An 18322-nucleotide genomic window follows, 5' to 3' on the forward strand; every position below is an offset into this window, starting at 1 on the left:
GGGCTGGCAACATTTCGCCTGTGGCGCCTGCAGGCAGTAACAGAGCTGACATCATTGTTGGCGCGTCGCCCAGACTCGTCTTCAGCTCAAACAGAAGGTCCCTCCCTACCTTGGTTGCTCGGGAGAGGTAAGTAAATAGAAGTGGGGTAGACTGGAGTCGATGGATGCTCGATCTTATCGATAAGAAGAAGAACGGACTTTTTTTTTCTTGACTACCTTAAGGCTCAGGGGGTCTATGGGCGTCGCGTCGTGAGCTAAATTATGATGTGAATTTTTGGTATTAATTGCGCTTGCAACGTAGTTTTTGCCATTATCATTATAACTCCGAATCTTATCCGAAGGCCTGACTACATGCTCGGTTGTCTCACACAATGGCGCCAGAAAAGGCACCTCAGAAGTTTTCTCGGTCATGGGATGCGCTCACGCCGCCCTTGGCCGACTTCATCCTAGAAGCAGTGGCGTCGATGGGATTCAATGAGCTCACACCAGTACAAGCCGCAACATTACCACTATTTCGAGGCAACAAGGACGTAGTGGTCGAGGTTAGTTTGGATGCCCAGGAGCAAATCAATACTACAATGATCGATTTGGATTTTACTGACAAAAATACACCAGGCTGTGACGGGCAGCGGCAAGACCTTGGCTTATCTCAGTGAGTGACTAGATTAACAAAACTCATGAACCACCAAAGGCAGGGACATGTACTTACACAATCTCTACAGTCCCCATCATTGACAAAATTCTTCGGCGAGACGATGTCCTCAAACGACATCATGTGGGCGCCATCATTGTCTCTCCTACACGAGAACTGGCGACTCAGATTCACAGCGTTCTATCATCATTGATATCCTTCCATGCACCTTCAGCTGAATTCTCGTCATTCCTCAAGGGAGATGAGAAAAGGCCTGACACAATAGTTCCAGTACTGATCCCACAGCTGCTTGTCGGGGGCACGGTAAAGGTTGCACAAGACTTGTCAACTTTCCTCCGCCTTAGTCCAAACATCCTGGTTGGCACTCCCGGCAGACTGTCCGAGCTTCTTTCTTCTCCATATGTGCACACTCCACAGTCGTCCTTTGAGGTTCTGGTCCTCGACGAGGCTGATCGCCTGCTCGACCAAGGATTCCAGAAAGAGCTGCAACGCATCTTGGGCTTCTTGCCTAAGCAGAGGAGAACCGGGCTGTTCAGTGCGAGCGTCTCGGATGCCGTCGGCGAGCTTGTGCGTGCCGGGTTGCGAAATCCGCAGCGCATTGCCGTCACTGTCAAGCGGCTTACGGATGGCGGTGTTATCGAAGACAGGAAGACACCCGCAAGCCTGCAAATGTCATATCTCTCAGTACCTGCCAGTCAGAAATGGCCGGCGTTAATTCAGTTCCTCAGAAAGGTAGAGCCGACACCGTTGAGAACAATAATATTCGTGTCGTCATGTTTTGCTGTAAAGTATGGCACTCCAATACACCACATTACAACAAAGTGACCTGCTGACACTATACAGATATTTTCATGCTGTCATCGCATCACTACTTCCCAAGGACGTTTCATTAATTCCTTTGCATGGAAAGCAAGAACCTCAAGTGAGGGAAAAATGCTTTGACCGATTTGTGGGGTCCTCGAGTCCATCGATCCTCCTCACTACAGGTACGTCTTCCTAGATTCGATTCACAATAAAATTGCACAGCTGAAAAAGTAAACAGACGTCGCCGCACGAGGTCTCGATATTCCACAAGTCGATGTTGTCTTTCAGTTTGACCCACCGTCAGATCCCAAGACATTCGTGCACAGAGCTGGTCGAGCAGGGCGAGCAGGACGTAGGGGCCTCGCGGTGGCCCTGCTTCTTCCTGGCCGCGAGCAGGACTACGTCGGTTTCTTGGAGGTTCGCAAGACACCCATCACGCCGCTTACCAACCCGGAAATCAAGGTTTCAGATGAAGAAGTAAAATTGTTTGCTGCCCAGGTCCGAAAACAAGCGACCGCGGATAGAGAAGTGTTTCAACTATCTCAAAGGGCGTTTGTGTCATGGGCCAGGAGTTATATTGAGCACAAGGCCACAAGTATATTCAGAATCACCGACGTTGACTGGCTCGATACGGCTCAAGGATGGGGCCTAGTGACATTGCCAAAGATGCCTGAGCTTAAGGGTTCCGGTATAGACCGTAGTCTGGGTCACGGTATAGATATCGAAAGCATTCCGTTCAAGGACAAGGCCAAGGAGAAGAAGCGGCAGGAGGAGTTGGCTCAGGCAGAGGAGGACAGGAAAAACGGCGTACTCAGCGCCAAGGCTGCTGCGCTCGCCGCCAAGAGGAAAAATAACGAGGCCTGGAGTGGAAGGCAAGGACAAGAAGATACCAGGACAGAACGCAGGGAAAGGAAGCAGCGCAAGAGGGAGGCTGTTAAAGTGTCCAAGATGACCGACGAGGAAAAGGCGGAGCAGAAGAGACTGGAGGACATGATTGCCGAGGTTAGGAGGAGGAATCAGGAAGCAGCGGCATTAGCGAGTAAAGACGGGGGTGATGATGGATTTGAAGGCTTTGATTAGTCGAGAGCCATCACGCACTTATTGCTGCTTCACGCCAAAATCAGATCTTTCTCGATCTCCGACCTAGGTTGCATTCATTGTTACTGGGCATGATGATAACCTTGACTAGATCAAAGTCTTAAAATCCGAGAAGCGGGCAGACTCGTGAGCTGGAGTACCAACCTATGTACGTAACCAGGTACTTTATTCATTTTGCCCGAGATCTTTCCATGCGAGGCATATCTCCTACAGTAACTATTCTTGCTATTCTCTTGGAGCTATGGAACGGCAACCAATGCCGGATTGCGGGTTAGGGTCTGAATGCGGAGTTGAGGCCACGCAGAGCGATCTGCAGTGGGGCTCCCGCCACTGCACTGACCTCAGGCAGTCTGGGTGAGCATCTCGAAACATGCCTCACAATGGGGAAAAAGCGACATTGCATCAAAGATTCCAGACGGCTTACAATCATTTCCTTTATTTAACAGCTTGCGTGCGAGCTCTAGAGTTTTCTGTTCTACCTCTGTCTGTTCAGACACATTTTAGTTAGAACTAGAATAGACCCTTCTCACCGACGCCAAGCTTCACAAGTGGCGAGCTACCTGAAGTAACTAGGTACCTCCTAGCTTACCTTACCTCCCAACCGACGGCCACATTCGAGGTCCTGTTTCAAATCGATACGCCGACACCTTGACAGCCACGTCATCAAAAGCAACACAACACAACGATGGATATGCGGAATAACTTGTTTGGGCAGGGCCCACGAGGAAGCAGCGGCGGCCTCCCCGGCCGGCAGGTACAACGACCTCCTGGCGGAGGCGCACCTCCTCCAGGCCGATACGACAGCCCGCAGGGCGGATATGGTGGCGGCAACTATGCACCCCCGCCATCACAACAACCTAGACAGCCTTCCGGCTACGGAAACCCGCCTCCGGCCGACAACTACGGTGCTCCGTCGGGACGCCGGGTGCGTCTGCGGCTTGCCAAGGTAGAGGACAAGACACTGCAGATGAACTACATCTTCACAAACATGTATGAAGCACAAGAGCAGTCGTCTCACTTCCTGTAACTGTTGATAAAGTTCTTTGTAACTGACTTGCCCTCTTTCCGCGATCAACAGTTGCGCCGTTTCTCCCAGCGACTTCCCAAGCTCTCGCGATGGCGACCACTACATCCGTCTCACCGGGCCCCAACTGCGTGGCGACTACGTTGTCATGGCCCGCCCAACACCAGGCTTCCCACCTGGATGCATCAGCCTTTCGGATCCGCAACGCACATGGCTGCAGGTCGGCCTGATGGACGAGCTTGAGGGCGAGCTGTACGATCCACTTGGGGGCGGCACACCGTACCTTGGCGCCATCGACGTCGAGGTCGGCTTCGCATCCAAGGCCAAGTTCGCGGAGGAGGCATACGATCAGGATGAGCTACAACGCATGATGGTATCGACCTTTGCCAACCAGATGTTTGCTCCCGGCCAGCGGATCCTGATGGACGTGAGGAGCATACCGCTGGCTATCCAAATCAAGACCGTTACGCTCGTGGACCTCAGCATGTCGGAGAAGCCGGCGGGCGACGCCGCCATGACGAGCTCGGATCCGAACAAACGAGGTGTCTTGACCAACCAGACTGGTGTGACCTTCTTCAAGGATCCGAAGACGAGCATCAAACTCAAGGCTTCGAGCCGCAAGGCTGCTTCGAACGCCATCGTTTCGCCAGACTTCAAGTTCGAAGACATGGGTATTGGTGGTCTTGATAACGAGTTTGCAACCATTTTCCGGCGTGCCTTTGCCTCGCGTATCTTCCCGCCCGAGCTCATTGAAAAGCTCGGAATCCAGCACGTCAAAGGTATCCTCCTGTTTGGCCCTCCTGGTACAGGAAAAACCTTGATTGCCAGGCAGATCGGCAAGATGCTCAATGCCAGGGAGCCCAAGATTATCAACGGACCTGAGGTGCTAAACAAGTACGTGGGTCAGTCGGAAGAGAACATCCGTAAGATGTTTGCGGATGCTGAGAAGGAGTACGCAGAGAAGGGCGACGAAAGTGGACTGCACATTATCATCTTCGACGAGCTGGATGCTGTTTGTAAGCAGCGTGGATCGGGTTCCGGAGGTGGTACGGGTGTTGGCGACAGTGTGGTCAACCAGCTGCTCTCTAAGCTGGATGGTGTCAACCAGCTCAACAATATCTTGCTCATCGGTATGACCAACCGTAAGGATATGATTGATGATGCACTGCTCCGTCCCGGACGTTTGGAAGTGCAGGTCGAAATTAGCTTGCCAGATGAGCCCGGTCGTGAGAAGATTCTGCAGATTCATACAACCAAGATGGTTAAGAACAACGTCATCGAATCTGATGTAGACCTACGAGAGCTGGCTGCCATGACCAAGAACTTCTCGGGTGCCGAAATCAGCGGTTTGGTTAAGGCGGCCACATCTTTCGCCTTTAACCGCCACACCAAGGTCGGCACCATGGCAGGTGTATCTGACAATGTGGCCGAGATGAAGGTCAACCGTGATGACTTCTTGCACGCGCTGGGTGAGGTCAAGCCGGCGTTTGGTATGGACGAGGACAAGCTGGGTGCGGTTATTCGACACGGCATCATCCACTTCTCGCCCGCCATCGACAGCATCCTGCGTGACGGAATGATCAACGTCGACGCTGTCCGCGACCTTGAGCAGCTGAACCTTTTGTCGGTGCTACTCCACGGGCCTGAAGGCAGCGGCAAGACGGCCATGGCCGCCCACATCGCCATCCAATCCGGCTTCCCATTCGTCAAGACGATCACGGCAGAGATGCTTGTCGGGTGCCGCGATGAGGTCGGCAAGAAGGACATGATCCACAAGGTGTTCACTGACGCTTACAAGTCGCCGCTGAGCTTGCTCATTCTGGATGACATTGAGGAAATGATTGAGTGGAACCCTATCGGTCCCAGGATGAGCAACATGATGGTTCAAGTTTTGAGAACGCTCATGAAGGCGTTGCCTCCGAAGGTGTGTTTTTTCTTTTTTTCTTATTTTCTATTCAATACCCATTTTGAAATATCCTTCGTGTGAATTTCATCTTTCATACATGTGCTAACAGTTTCCCTAGGGTCACCGCCTGCTCATTTTGGCCACGACCTCTGTTCGGTCGGTCCTGCAGCAGCTCGACATGATGAAGGCATTCAACGCCGAGATCGCGATCCCGGCCATCAAGAACCTTCAGGAGCTGTCCCGGGTATTGGGAGAGTCCGCCATGTTCGAATCGCAGGATTTGAACGTGATCGTCAACACGATTGGAAACATCACGGGGACGGACAAGGTCAACGTGGGCGTCAAGACGGTGCTGACTCTGGCATCGACGGCTCGCAAGGCGCCAGACCCTGTCGACTGGTTCTCGGAGGAGGTGGCAAAGGCAATCAACAACAACACGCCGCAATATTGAGCACGTCATGATGTACAGGGATAAATGAAGAATTAAGATATCTAGTCTAGTGTTCTTGGGTAAATGATACACGGGGCGGCTTGTAGCGTTGTGAAGAATCAAGCTGACGTATAGTCAGTCGCATTTGAATGTCATGTTTGCACGAGTGAAGGACTGTTGATGGCTGCCATGATAGTACATATGTAGACTTGCTTGTTTATCTCCTTTAGTACCTACTTATGCAATTGAGCTACCACTGATATAGGCCATCGTGTAGTTCGCGAAATAGCCAGTTCAGCCAGGCTTGGACATGGTTCGGTTATTCTCCAGAACGTTCCGTGTCTCGGAGCCGATAGCAAATTCAAGCTTTCTTGATGTTGGGATGGTCATATTACCATCCTATCTTCTCGAGGTGCAAGACCCGACAGTACTATTGTTTGCCGATAGCAACCACTTTTTTTTTCAGGCACTTATGACAAAAATATCGGCGGGTTTGGGCATTTCTGCGCTTGTGATTCCATCTCTCTTCCCTGAAAACGTCCTTGCATTGCTACAGAAACGCACAAAATCAGCGGCGACGAAATCCGCTTCGGAGCCGCGCCGGCCGATTTATTGAGCCCGACCGACTAGGTCCGGAGTAATATGAAAGGTCAGGGCTGCAAAGATCACCGTGGTAGTTTCTGACGTCTCGTTTGATGTCGCTACCAGGAGGGGCAAAAGAAGCTACCAGCCGCGATCCTATCCGTACGCGGTAGTCACTTCGTAGTGAATTCGTACTCACCTGCGATCATTTACAAACACAAGGCCGTATTCATTTGTTCAAGTGGGACAGAAAAGGGGAGAGTTTTGCTAGTATACCACCGTTGTAACGTGGGGGATTCCCCAAAGCCTAGAAAACAAATTATTGGGAGGGGAGGTCCCCTCACCAAAAACAGTTACCGCCTCGCAGCAAAGACCATCCAATCATCCAATGTCTATTACTGGCCCTAACCCTGCGCGGGATCCAGTGAGAACAACGGTGACTAGCCGTTGCGATATGACCCTGATCAAAGTGGATAACACCTAGCTAGGTAGCAATTCTTTCAGTGGGTAGGCAGGTATAGCAAGTATTCATTCAGTACGACGCAGCTGAAAAGCTCTTTAGCAACCCAACTTGGAAAATTAGGTTGAATCATGGAATGACCCGGTCTCGTCTTTAGTGAGCCAGACCCTGCAAGCGGCAGATAGTCAACGGTCACTGCGCACAAAATAATAAGGTTTTAGCGCACATCCAGCGGTGTGCTTTTCATGCATACGGTATACAGTGTAACAATTGCATGCATCCTGCAAGGCGACGACAAAGTGGGGAAATTCCACGGAGGGAAAGACACTCGTCCTCGGCAGTGGAGTTCGCTGGGTGTAACTGGAGTCCATCAAAGTAAGGTACTCTAGATCAAACAAATACTAGTATTGTGGACGTTTTTGACCATAGATCTTACCATTATCGGACGTGGTTTAGTGCCATCTGTTTGTCGCTGAGCTGCGTGGCAGATGGAGACAATGAATGAACTTTTTTGGTCCATGGCGGGTCTTGGATCAACCAGAAGGGTTTATACTTCGTAGGTATTAATTTCGTTAAGGCTACGGCGCATGAAAGTAAGGCCGAAGAATGAGAAGTGCTTCGTAACATAGAGCAACAAGAAATATCTCAAGGAACAACAATGAATGGTTCATCCTTGGGATGGGTTCATTGTACGTTGTACGTGATGAGGGGAGGAATGGATTCATTGAGGCTTGCTCACTTTTTTTTTCTTTTCCTCTCTTTTCTTTTTTTTTCTTTTTTTCCCCTCGTCAACACGAGCTCAGCCTGATTTTTTGTTCTGCAGCAAAAATAAAAGAATCGAGAACCATATCGGGAATAGTGGGTGGGTGATGCACTTCCCAGGTTGCATGGCAACAAACAACGGTCCTGATCATCCATATGACGATTTGGCTTTTCCAACAACCTGGTGAACCAGGCATATACTCCATGTAAATCAGTCCAGCCGTCGCAGCAGCAACAGTCAAAACAAGCGAGACACATCCCATCTGCACATTTTACCGTTTGGGTGTTGCCGGTGCACATCTCCCGCACCCTCGAGCAGGGGGGAGCTGATCTTTTGCTATTTTACATCATCCCTTTTTCTTAGTGCAGCTCGATGGGCAAACATTCGTAGTGTCCGTTTCGTTGTTTGTGTCATGAATTTTGTTATTTTTATTTTTAAGGAATAACATCGGTGCGGAAACAATGTTGGATGCCTCAAATCTGCCCCTGACTGGCCGACCATCTGGGACCTACCATCTATCTCCCTCCATCTCGGGTAAGTGCTTGGCCATGTTTTAATAACGCTGAAAGTTAATAATAACCACGGTAAATGTCAGAGAACCAATGTCCCACGCGAGATGCACGCGAGCTAGAGATGGCTCGGGCAGCTACTCGCTTAGTGAGGGACAAGGGCGGACGATGTGAAGCACGCTACTGTCTCTTCGGCATGGAAGCAAAAAAGAAATGTTCTGTGTCAAAGTTCAGTTTGGGGCTGGCTTTGTTCCGAGATCCCCGATCCATCGGGCCTCAAGGGTCGGTGGTACAATTAAGTACTGTACCTTACCTAAGGTACATGAGTAGTGCCATTTAACGTCGTACATGACCAATGCACATAACAGACCAGGGACCAACACTGCTCGAGTTGCACATGTTGGGTCGGGTGGCTTGCATTGACGAGAACCTGGGGCAATTGACCGTTAAAAAAGAGCAATTTGCAATTTCCCTCCCTGTGTTTTGAGTGGAAGGCGATGTGTTGTGACATGGCTGATGAGAAGACACCTATAACTGGTAGGTGCTGTTGAAGGGCCCAGTCACTAGTGATTTTGGTGCGAAAAAAAAAAAAAAAAAAAGGATCCCTGATAGATCACATCTCCCACATTGGAGTGGCCTTCGATGAGACACAACGACCTAGTTGCCATTTTGAAACTCGAATCTCTTTCAATGTTACTTAGTCCTTATACAGTAGTATATCCTAATGCCGGCGTTACCTCCACTGCAATGGTACATTTCGGTGACAGGTGTTTGTTTTGTGACTGGAACGGAACGATTTTCTGGTACCGGCGTCAGTTTCTCCTCCCGCCTCCAACCAACCTCAACGAGTTGTGGAGACAGTGTTATCCACAGGCACAAAATCGACTGCGATCCATTACTTGGGACGAACCTAGCGCACGCTAAAATGAGCTACGAGTTTGTGCTTTGCATGGAGAGCCCCGTGCGCACCGTTTTTCCCATCTGTTTTTGATTGACCAATGCACGATCGAATGAATTGGTTCATGCTTGCCCGCCCCCCCCCCCCCCCCCCAGCAAATACAATTCATTCAAACAGAAAGAAAAAAAATTATGAGCTGAATGTGCAGAGGTGTTTCGCACCGTTGTATGTTTCACATGAAGAACAAAAGAAGCACCGCATCTGCTGATTTCAAGGAACTTCTTTTTTCAAAATCCGAATGATCCCCTTCCAATGTCCTTGGCCCAGACAGATGGGACATTTTCGCTTTGCAGGGATCGTGGGAAAAGTACGTGACCTGCGTAAGAATTGGGATGTACCCGCTGTGGTCCGCTCAATGACAAAGTGATCATCAATTAGCCCCTCAATCTCCATTTTCGGCTCCTCTCCTATTACCACCTTCCAACCACATGGAATCCAAACTGGTGGTAATGTCAGCCCCGAAACCAAAGAAATAAAATGCTAACGTGTGGTTAACAAAACCAACACGTCATGAGGGAGGTACAGATTGTCTGGGAAAACATAAGACTTGAATCAAGATCTGGACAGGGCCAGCCAAGGAATTAAACCATACCAATTAATGCGTACCGGGGCTGGGAGTTTGGGGTTAGTACTTTTGGTCTATCAAAACTCAAATGGATAGCAAGAAAGATGTACCTAGCCAAGGATATTTCGAACCGCTTGCTTTTTCTTCTTTTTTTTCTTCTTCTCTTTTTTCTACCTCCCTCCGTTTGGTGTTGGTCGCATATCTCGAATGGCCGAGCACAGAGCCTCGAGGACCCTAAAGTCTAAAGTAAAAAATCTACACCACCTCAGGCGAGGCATATGAGTTATGTACCTGGTTATTTACTCTGAAAGACAGAATCAATAGTTCATGATCCACATTCGCTTTTTTACTTGTAAGTTTATATGTCGCAAATCCATACTGGGGGACCTACTACTGAGCTATTGGACTCTGGCGGGGCATGCGTGCTGGGTGGGTGGGGGGATCGGTACCTGGAACAGCAGGTAATCATCAGTTTGCATGCATGTCACGCGGTACACACTGCGCAATGTTATTACCTACCTAGGTACCTTACCTACCTACCTACCTACCTCTATCACAGAGCCGGTGGAACAGTACTCCTCACCTGGCCCGATCCATTGTACACCCCTGTAATACTGGGAGGCCCAGGCCTCAAGCTCAAGTCAAGGCCCCATCCATGTACGGTACAGTACGTAGCTAGCGAGTCCATCCATCCAGGTTCGAGTCCATATGCGTTCGTTCAGCAAATGTTTCCGTCCCATCTACTGTACCCTATTTTGAATCTCGTCCGTCCCAACCAACATTTCATCGTTCGGTAGCCCAACCCAGTCCCCTCGATTCTCAGGTGCTATGCCCTACCCTACCTGAATCGAAAACCCAGAACCCAGGCGACGACTGGCTGGTGAATCATTTGAGCTTATACAGCCTGACAGCTCCAGAGGTTGTCAAGTCGTTCGTTTGTCTTTTGTCGATCCCCGCAGGCTAATTGGGTTTCGATTTTAATTTTCATCACCAAAAGTCCAATCCCACGCGATTCCGATACATCACCTAAAACTACCGGGTGGAACCTGCGCCCGCTCACTACTTTTGCTTTGTCCTGGACTTTTAGGCCCTCCTATCAGTTTTGCACTAGAGAGTAGAGACCGTCTCGCGATTGGAGCATCGCTCACCCCGAACGTGTTCTGTGCTGGGCCACTTTGGTGCTGTGCCTCGCATCATCCCAACCAACACTGGACTGGCCGTGTTTGCGCGCGCGCGTGCACCAGCATCTCGAGCAGCCTGCGGCACCAGAGCACAGAGCACGGAGCAACATTCAAGACGACGCTTCAAGGACACCGTAAGGTACGGGATCACAGCAAACAACTGTGAACTGAACGACCCCTCAAGTTCCTTCCTATCCCTTGACCTTTTTTTCTGTGTCTTCGTCTTTACTTTCTCTGTTTTTCTTCTTCTCTTTTTCCTCCTTCGCATCCGTGCCCATCCGCTCACTGGTGTCTCCTCCCGTAATAGGAAAACAGAGCGAACTTGAAAAGCAATAAGGCAACAGCGTCTTGTTTTTGATTGCTGAAGCCCCCCAAACTACCACCTTCTCTGCCTCAAGTGCATTCACGCTTGCTTCCTGAAGAGAATCGCCGAACCCCTCGAACCACTGGCCGACGATATTTCAACCGCTCACGGCTTTGATCAGCCGTTTAAAATTTGCCCTCATGCAATAGGCATTAGCGAACGACCAACCGAGGTCGGGCAACTCGATTGCCGCCACCCACGACGACGTTTGGCTCCCCGCCACCGGGCGTGGTAGCCGTGAAGAGATGGCCAGCGAATATGCTGCACCACTCAGCCCTGCCGCCGGCGGTCTCTCGGACCTGTTACAGCAGCATGGCTCGCGGGATTACTTGGGGACGGGCTCCCTCTCGCCGCCAAAGAGGCGGGACGACACAACGACTAATGAAATAACGACAGCCATGAGGACGAAGAAAGCCGCGCCAAGGTTAGGTCGTGATAATACAGGAGACAAGGGTTCCGGAGGAAGCCACAGGATGAAGCCGCGTTTGTCTTCAAATCAGATGCCTCGCTCGCTTCTGCCGGTCACGGAAAGAAAGAGCCAGGACGAAAACCGGGGAGATATGCGGAAGAGAAAGGGGAGCATAAAGGAAAAGACGGACATTGCGCCGGACGGAGCTTCGGCAGGTCGAGAGGGTAGACAGTTTGCCGTTGCCAACGTGGGCAACAATGGACGCATTTACCTAAGGTATGTGGTTTCTTCTCTTCGAGATGCGAGGGGGCGTGTCAGTTTGACGATGAGCAAGGGAAGCGCAGAAACATCCTAACCGGGACATTCCTATCAATCTGTTTTTGTTAGGCCTACGATACGGCCTGCACACCAAAGGTATCCGCAGCCGAATTTTGTATTCCCTTCAACACCGCCGACGACGGCCCAGTCGAAACCCTCCGCTCCATCAACGGACAAAACTGTGAAAATTAAAAATGATTCCGATATCACCAAGGCCGAATCAAAACTGTCCCAGATACTCAGCAGCCAATGGACACTCCCGCCAACACCGTCGACGTCCGCGACTAGGAGAACATTGCTCGCAGCCAGGCGGGGACGTCATCGGCGGGCAGTTTCCGACTCAACTGTCCCTGACCTCCCAGGCGCATCACCCGAGTCCGAAGCCGACGGTCTCAAAATTGTAATCACACAGCCAAAGGATGATCAAAGGCCAAAATCAGTCGAGGATAGGGATCCTCCTGGGTTTGTCCCGGTTCTGGATGTGTCTATTCCAAACTGGAAGCTCGGAACTCCTCGATTTACCCATATGGGTGGGGCAGACATCCGCGGCTCCTCTTACGGTGCACCTACCGAAATACGATCCGACTCTACTTCCATTGCAGGTCGAACGCCACGCAGTATAGTTGAGTCGGTACGGGGCAAGAAGCCGAGTCCTATCAGCATACCAAGCATACCGCGAGCATTTCTGTCCCATCCCCCAACTGGCAGTCCTCCCATTATTCCCATGGGCGGTTTGCCGCTGCGTCGAGCAACCTATATCTCTACTTTTGTTGTCATCGAGCCTCGCATGTTCGACGATCTGACTTTCAAACCAGCTTGCGATGATCGGTCGATTGTTCGCTACTCCCCGCACACAGGGACCGTAACTGCAGCGTCACCACCTCGCCTGGTCGCCGAGATTACATCTCCGAGCTTCCTGGACTACGAGCTGCTCTCCGACTTCTTTCTCACGTTCCGCTCCTTTCTCGAGCCTTATGATCTGCTCAAAATGCTGGTAGCCCGGCTCAGATGGGCCCTCGCTAGGGAGGATGAGACCGGTATGGTGGTTCGCGTGCGAACCTTTGTTGCTCTCCGACATTGGATCCTCAACTACTTCATGGACGATTTTGTCATCGACTATCAGCTTCGTACCATGTTCTGTGAGTTGACCAATGACTTTGTCAGCGAGCTTTGTCAAGATCAGCCGGGGAGCAAAGTGCAGGTTAAGATCTTGGGCGAACTCAAGAAGTGTTGGCGTAGGGTGTGCGCACAATATTGGGACAGCCCTCAGTTCGACTCATCTCTGGGCGCAGAAGCGCCGATTATACCTGGTGGGATCGCTGGACATCGCAACGCTGATCTAACCCCGGTCTTCTGGACTCAAAATGTAGGAGACGAACCGCCTCAGCTTGGGCCTGTTGACTGCATCTCTCCCTCCCTACACTTTACAGCCGGAGACATGAGTTTACAGACCAATGTGCCACGCACCGCCCACATGGACGCCGTCATCCGCGAGGGTAGACCGGCAACTCCTCTGCAGCCCGACACTCTAACTGTCAGCCACAAGAGGCCTCAGCCTTCCTCCCTCAGTGTGAGCAGTATAGATGCAATGTCCTGTTCATTCCCCACCAAGAACCTTCTTTCCATGCAACCAGGGGCCGGCCAATTCCTTGCAGCTCACCCTGTCGACCCAAGTACCCTATCAAGCACACTGGTTCGGAAGGCCAGCACACCCAAGGCACTTTCGGGGAAGCGCGTCAGGCCTCACTCTCCCCAGCATAAGCGCAATGGCAGCTTGACTGATTCGCTAAGGGATCACTCGCCGAACGCGGGAGAGAAAGTAACCTACAAGAGTACTGAGATTATGATGGCTTATCCGTATGTGGGAAGCCTCGTCAGAGGAGCTATGTTTCCACCTGGACAAGCATTTGTCGAAATTCCTACTCCTGGTTCCGGCGAGGTCTCGCGACAGACTACCGTCTTCCAACCCTATCCGGCGGATACACAAAAGGAGAAGACATCTCCATCGGCCATGTCTGGCCAGGGAATGCGCAAGCTGCTGAGCAGCGTCCGACGGGCTATCGGCACCAAAGGCCAGGCCTTATCGCCAACGCAAGGAAGCTTCTTGAACATTTCTCCTCTTGGGCCCCGCGGTGCCACTACCAACAGGCTCCCTGGCACTGCAATCGTACCGCAGGCTCGGCCAAATCAGAATGGTGTCAGACCTCCAGTGCGCATCGACCTCCTCGGAGCCGAGGTGGCCGAGGACTTTAAGAAGGCCGTGCGCGAAGATGCTGCCATCGATGCTGCTAACATGGGCAACGCGATCCCAAAAATAACCAGTGGCATAAAGGAGAAAGACTGCCAGGATGACGATCGTCCAACTCTTGATGTGGACATCCCGGTAGATGGAGGACTTGAAGAAGCCTTCCTTCGTCCCATTAGCGACCAGGCCATTACCAGTGGGAGCAAGTCTATTTTAATTGTCGATGACACAGTACCAGCGCTACCAGCTGAAGCACCACTTATGACTGGCGCCCTGCTCTCGGCTGCTTTGCCCATGGTGAACCCGTCGGTTGAGGCTTTTGCGGATTCCTTCGCTTCTGCAGCAGATCCTTCACCACCAAACACGCCACCGGGGCACAGTCTTGGAACGCCCCGCCAAGACTCATACATTCTTCGACACACGCTTATGCGTCAATCCTACTCGGAAGAAACTCTGCCTCCTCATGGTAGCGTGGCTGTCGGCATCTCCAACCTTCAATCTCGCCCCTCGGAAGATTCAACGCGGCCATCCATGGACACCACCAGGCCATCAAACGACTATGTGCGGCAATCAGTGCGTCGACCCTCGCTCAGCGGCGTTCGCGGTCACTTCCGTCAACCATCAAGCAGGTCATATAGATCTATGCAGTCGTTTGGGAGGCCACGCCATGCCTCTTTCACAAGTGGCATGGCCCCTCAACCCACCATCGCGAGTTTCGACGCCACCACCTTTTCCGAGCAGTCTGTGGATGATACAGTTCCTATAACGCCTCTGCCACAGCCAATGCGCGTGCTTAGAAGGCGTCCTGGGGGTGATTTGCGTGGTATTACCAACGTCGGCCAACTTGACCAGCACCAACTACGTAGGTCACGGTCGGTAGGGTCTTTGACGACCTTTACAGAGTCTGTTCACAGCTCTTTCATACGTAGCCCAGCCCAGGAGAATAACGAAGGGTTTGTGGATGTCGTGGATGTAATGTCGGATGATTACTCACAGGAGAGAACAGCCGGTTTCTCGTTGGGTGACATGACGCAAAAGCCCGCCAAGAAACCTGCCTCGATTTTCAGCACATACTCGTCTACACCTGTGATGCGACCGTCTTTTGAGGCTGAAGCCCACAAACTAGCACAAATCCCCGATGATCCAAATGACAATGGCGGTGTTGAATCTGCTCTTGCGAAGCTGGAGGGCAAGTACGAAAAGAAAGCATTCAAGCTTTCCATGGAACCGAAAAGGCCCAAGACGAAGCTCCTAGGCAATTGGTCTTTGAAATTGCGTGGTGGCGGCGAAGAAGAGCATGAGACTCAGGAGAAGAAGGAGGACCACCGTCACAAGCATGTTGGAGACGACACGCACCTGTCTCAGCTTGTTGACCACGATACAGAGGAAGATGGTACGCGTGTACTAGCCGACAATCTCTCCTCCAGCTTTCTACCTGTTGCCCAAACCCCCCGCCGGGAACTGTATAGCACGATGTCTTTCTTGTCGGGAAGTTCTGATGATTCCTTGTCGTCCACTCCCATCTTAGAGCGGGGTCTAGTCGAAGACTCCCAGCTGGCCGAGATCAAGGATGATGAGTGGACAAACCGGTCAATCTTCGAAGAAGAGGACCTTCCGACGCCTAGAGTGACTAGCGATCGAGAAGTTTCATACGACCTTGTCGAGAAGACGAACAGCCTGAAACGGATTCAGCCTGGAGATACTATCCCTCGTTCTTCGCCAACCAAGGGCCAAGTCGAGGCCCGGTCATTTCTGTTTGACGAGGGTGACAGTGACGATGACTCTGAAAGCGAGCTGTCCTCGGAGATGTCTATAGATCTGGCTGGCGACTCGGATGAGGTCGAAGACGTGCTTGGCAGGAAGCGAAGCGACACAGTGACCTCGGTGTTGCCTGTCAACCCGTTGAGCGAGCCAATAAGCGAGCCAATCTCTAACCTCTCAAACCGTGACATGGCAAACATCCACCCACTCAAAAGCCACCCACCATCACCGCCCATGACACTGGTGCAAGCACTGCAAATGTCACCAGCGACAGCAAACCGCGGTCAATTTGACAAACATGAGGCTCGAAAGACTCTGCCGCTCTCCCCGGAGATCACCCCAACTTTGGCCGTACACAAGAGGCAGCCCTCGGACCAGTCAGATCAGGTAGATGCTGAGGATGCTGCGCAACAAAACTCAAGGTTCTCGGTGCATCTTCCTTTTATCCTTGCGTTTGACTCGCAGATATTGGCGCAGCAGTTTACTCTGATTGAGAAGGACGCGCTCAACGAAATCGACTGGAAGGAACTAATCGATATGCGCTGGAAAAAGGCTGACAACAGCGACGCTCGGTCCTGGGTCGATTTTCTGCGCAATACAGACGCACGCGGCGTCGAGGTTGTTATTGCACGGTTCAACATCATGGTTAAGTGGTGCGTGTCTGAGATAGTGCTCACGCAGGACCTCGAGGAGCGCGCGAGGTGCCTAATCAAGTTCATCCACATCGCTGCGCACTGTCGACGATATCGCAACTTTGCCACCATGTCGCAGATTGCCATCGCCCTCACGAGTCCCGAGGTGTCGAAGCTGCAGCGCACTTGGGCCATGGTGCCGGCCAGCGACCTGACGACGCTTCAGCAACTCGAGGCGCTCGTCAGCCCGACTCGTAACTTTTATAACCTCCGGTCCGAAATGGAAGGCGGTGATGTCGAGAGTGCCAACTCGGGCTGCATCCCTTTTGTTGGCATCTACACGCACGATCTCTTATTCAACGCGCAGCGACCCAGCGAGATAGCGAGCAGCCCTACGACCGCCCCGCTGGTCAATTTTGAGCGTTGTAGATGCGCTGCCAGCATCATCAAGACGCTGCTGCGACTGCTCGAGGCAAGCTCGCTGTACACTTTCCAGCCGATAGAGGGCATCACCGAACGCTGTCTCTGGATGGGTGCGCTGTCAGATGATGAGATTAGAAAGATCTCGGATGGCCTGGAATGAAGAGAACCATGTTCTTCTGCTCAGGACTCTTGGCAGTCACTCACGGATATTTTGCAGAGAGCAAAACCACAAAAACACATGCAACGCATCAACGTCTGCTTTGTCTCAATTCTTTTCTTGTCCTTGTTTCCAACCAGACCACACCAATACCTAGACCAACGTCTTTGTTATTTTGCTCGGAGCACACGGTTTTACAGATGAAACACCTCTGTTCAACTAGTCTAGACCAACTCGCACCCACATGTCACATTGATACCCTTTTCTACTTATGTTCATATCCGTAACTATCTTTCTGTTTACATATTTTCTTGAGTTCCTTCCTGTCTCGCATACCCTGCTGCTATCGTCAAGGATGCAGCCGAATTTCACAACTCTTAGTTAAACTCCTTTTCTGGCATTTAGTTTGGATTCTCCATCTGTTTTTACTTTCTCGAGTTTCTTGGCGAAAGCAAGCGATGCAACAGGATGAGCACGATATAAGAAAATTGAAAGCATTCAAGATTAAGAAGACGCAATGAGGCAAAAGAAAAGGAGAACGGTTTGAGATAGCATCAGCATCCGCTTGGAGTCTTTTTTCTTGTTTTCCCATCAGTGTGCCTCAAAGCTCTGGACTTTAATTCGTGTTTTAGCCTTGTCCTTTTTCTCTATACCCCACGTATTTATTCAATCTTGTACTTTTCGGGATTAGTCAATGTATATAGCGGATAACTAATTCAATTTGGACGCTACCATATGTGTGTAACCTTTGCAGGTTTGATGTGAACTGCCTGAGTTTGTGTTGGCTTTTGGGTGCGCTTTTCCCTCCTTGTTTGACTCCATCTCATCTACCCAGAACCAGTCTTAACTAATAGAGACTGTATTTAAATAGGGGTTCTAGATGCCAATAACTTGTCAACTTGTATACAAAATATAGCCTGTGCAAGTAATGATGGCAGCCAAGATTGGGTAGCGACTTGACTGCGTCCCTGGACCATTTACCGAGATACATCCGAACAAGCACGATAATAAAGGTAGATGGAGCAATATTGGAGGCTTTTCCAGGGTTGTAGCAGGGGTATAGACGGAATTGTGCGATGGG

The 18322-nt window shown here is 51.1% G+C and overlaps 4 protein-coding genes across 4 annotated transcripts; all 4 read left to right on the forward strand.

The window, feature by feature from the left end:
- Positions 1 to 229: 229 nt before the first annotated feature.
- Positions 230 to 2824, forward strand: MGG_02417 (ATP-dependent rRNA helicase spb-4). Its single transcript, XM_003709155.1, has 5 exons — positions 230 to 542; positions 616 to 652; positions 723 to 1440; positions 1496 to 1638; positions 1695 to 2824. Exons 1-5 carry the CDS (start codon positions 372 to 374, stop codon positions 2534 to 2536), a joined length of 1911 nt encoding a protein of 636 aa, XP_003709203.1. The 5' UTR covers positions 230 to 371; the 3' UTR covers positions 2537 to 2824.
- Positions 2825 to 2927: 103 nt separating this feature from the next.
- MGG_02418 (vesicular-fusion protein SEC18) lies at positions 2928 to 6222 on the forward strand. The gene is made up of 3 exons (XM_003709156.1): positions 2928 to 3544; positions 3633 to 5502; positions 5603 to 6222. The coding sequence occupies exons 1-3, from the start codon at positions 3240 to 3242 to the stop codon at positions 5933 to 5935; spliced, it is 2508 nt and encodes an 835-aa protein (XP_003709204.1). The 5' UTR covers positions 2928 to 3239; the 3' UTR covers positions 5936 to 6222.
- A 1692-nt stretch (positions 6223 to 7914) lies between these two features.
- Positions 7915 to 8717, forward strand: MGG_16124 (uncharacterized protein). Its single transcript, XM_003709157.1, has 2 exons — positions 7915 to 8253; positions 8315 to 8717. The coding sequence occupies exons 1-2, from the start codon at positions 8181 to 8183 to the stop codon at positions 8566 to 8568; spliced, it is 327 nt and encodes a 108-aa protein (XP_003709205.1). The 5' UTR covers positions 7915 to 8180; the 3' UTR covers positions 8569 to 8717.
- A 1756-nt stretch (positions 8718 to 10473) lies between these two features.
- Positions 10474 to 17986, forward strand: MGG_02419 (guanine nucleotide exchange factor LTE1). The gene is made up of 3 exons (XM_003709158.1): positions 10474 to 11071; positions 11240 to 11981; positions 12093 to 17986. Exons 2-3 carry the CDS (start codon positions 11542 to 11544, stop codon positions 17242 to 17244), a joined length of 5592 nt encoding a protein of 1863 aa, XP_003709206.1. The 5' UTR covers positions 10474 to 11071; positions 11240 to 11541; the 3' UTR covers positions 17245 to 17986.
- Positions 17987 to 18322: the final 336 nt, after the last annotated feature.

The sequence above is a fragment of the Pyricularia oryzae genome, chromosome 1 (genome assembly GCF_000002495.2).
Source record: "Pyricularia oryzae 70-15 chromosome 1, whole genome shotgun sequence".
Lineage (NCBI taxonomy): Eukaryota > Fungi > Ascomycota > Sordariomycetes > Magnaporthales > Pyriculariaceae > Pyricularia > Pyricularia oryzae.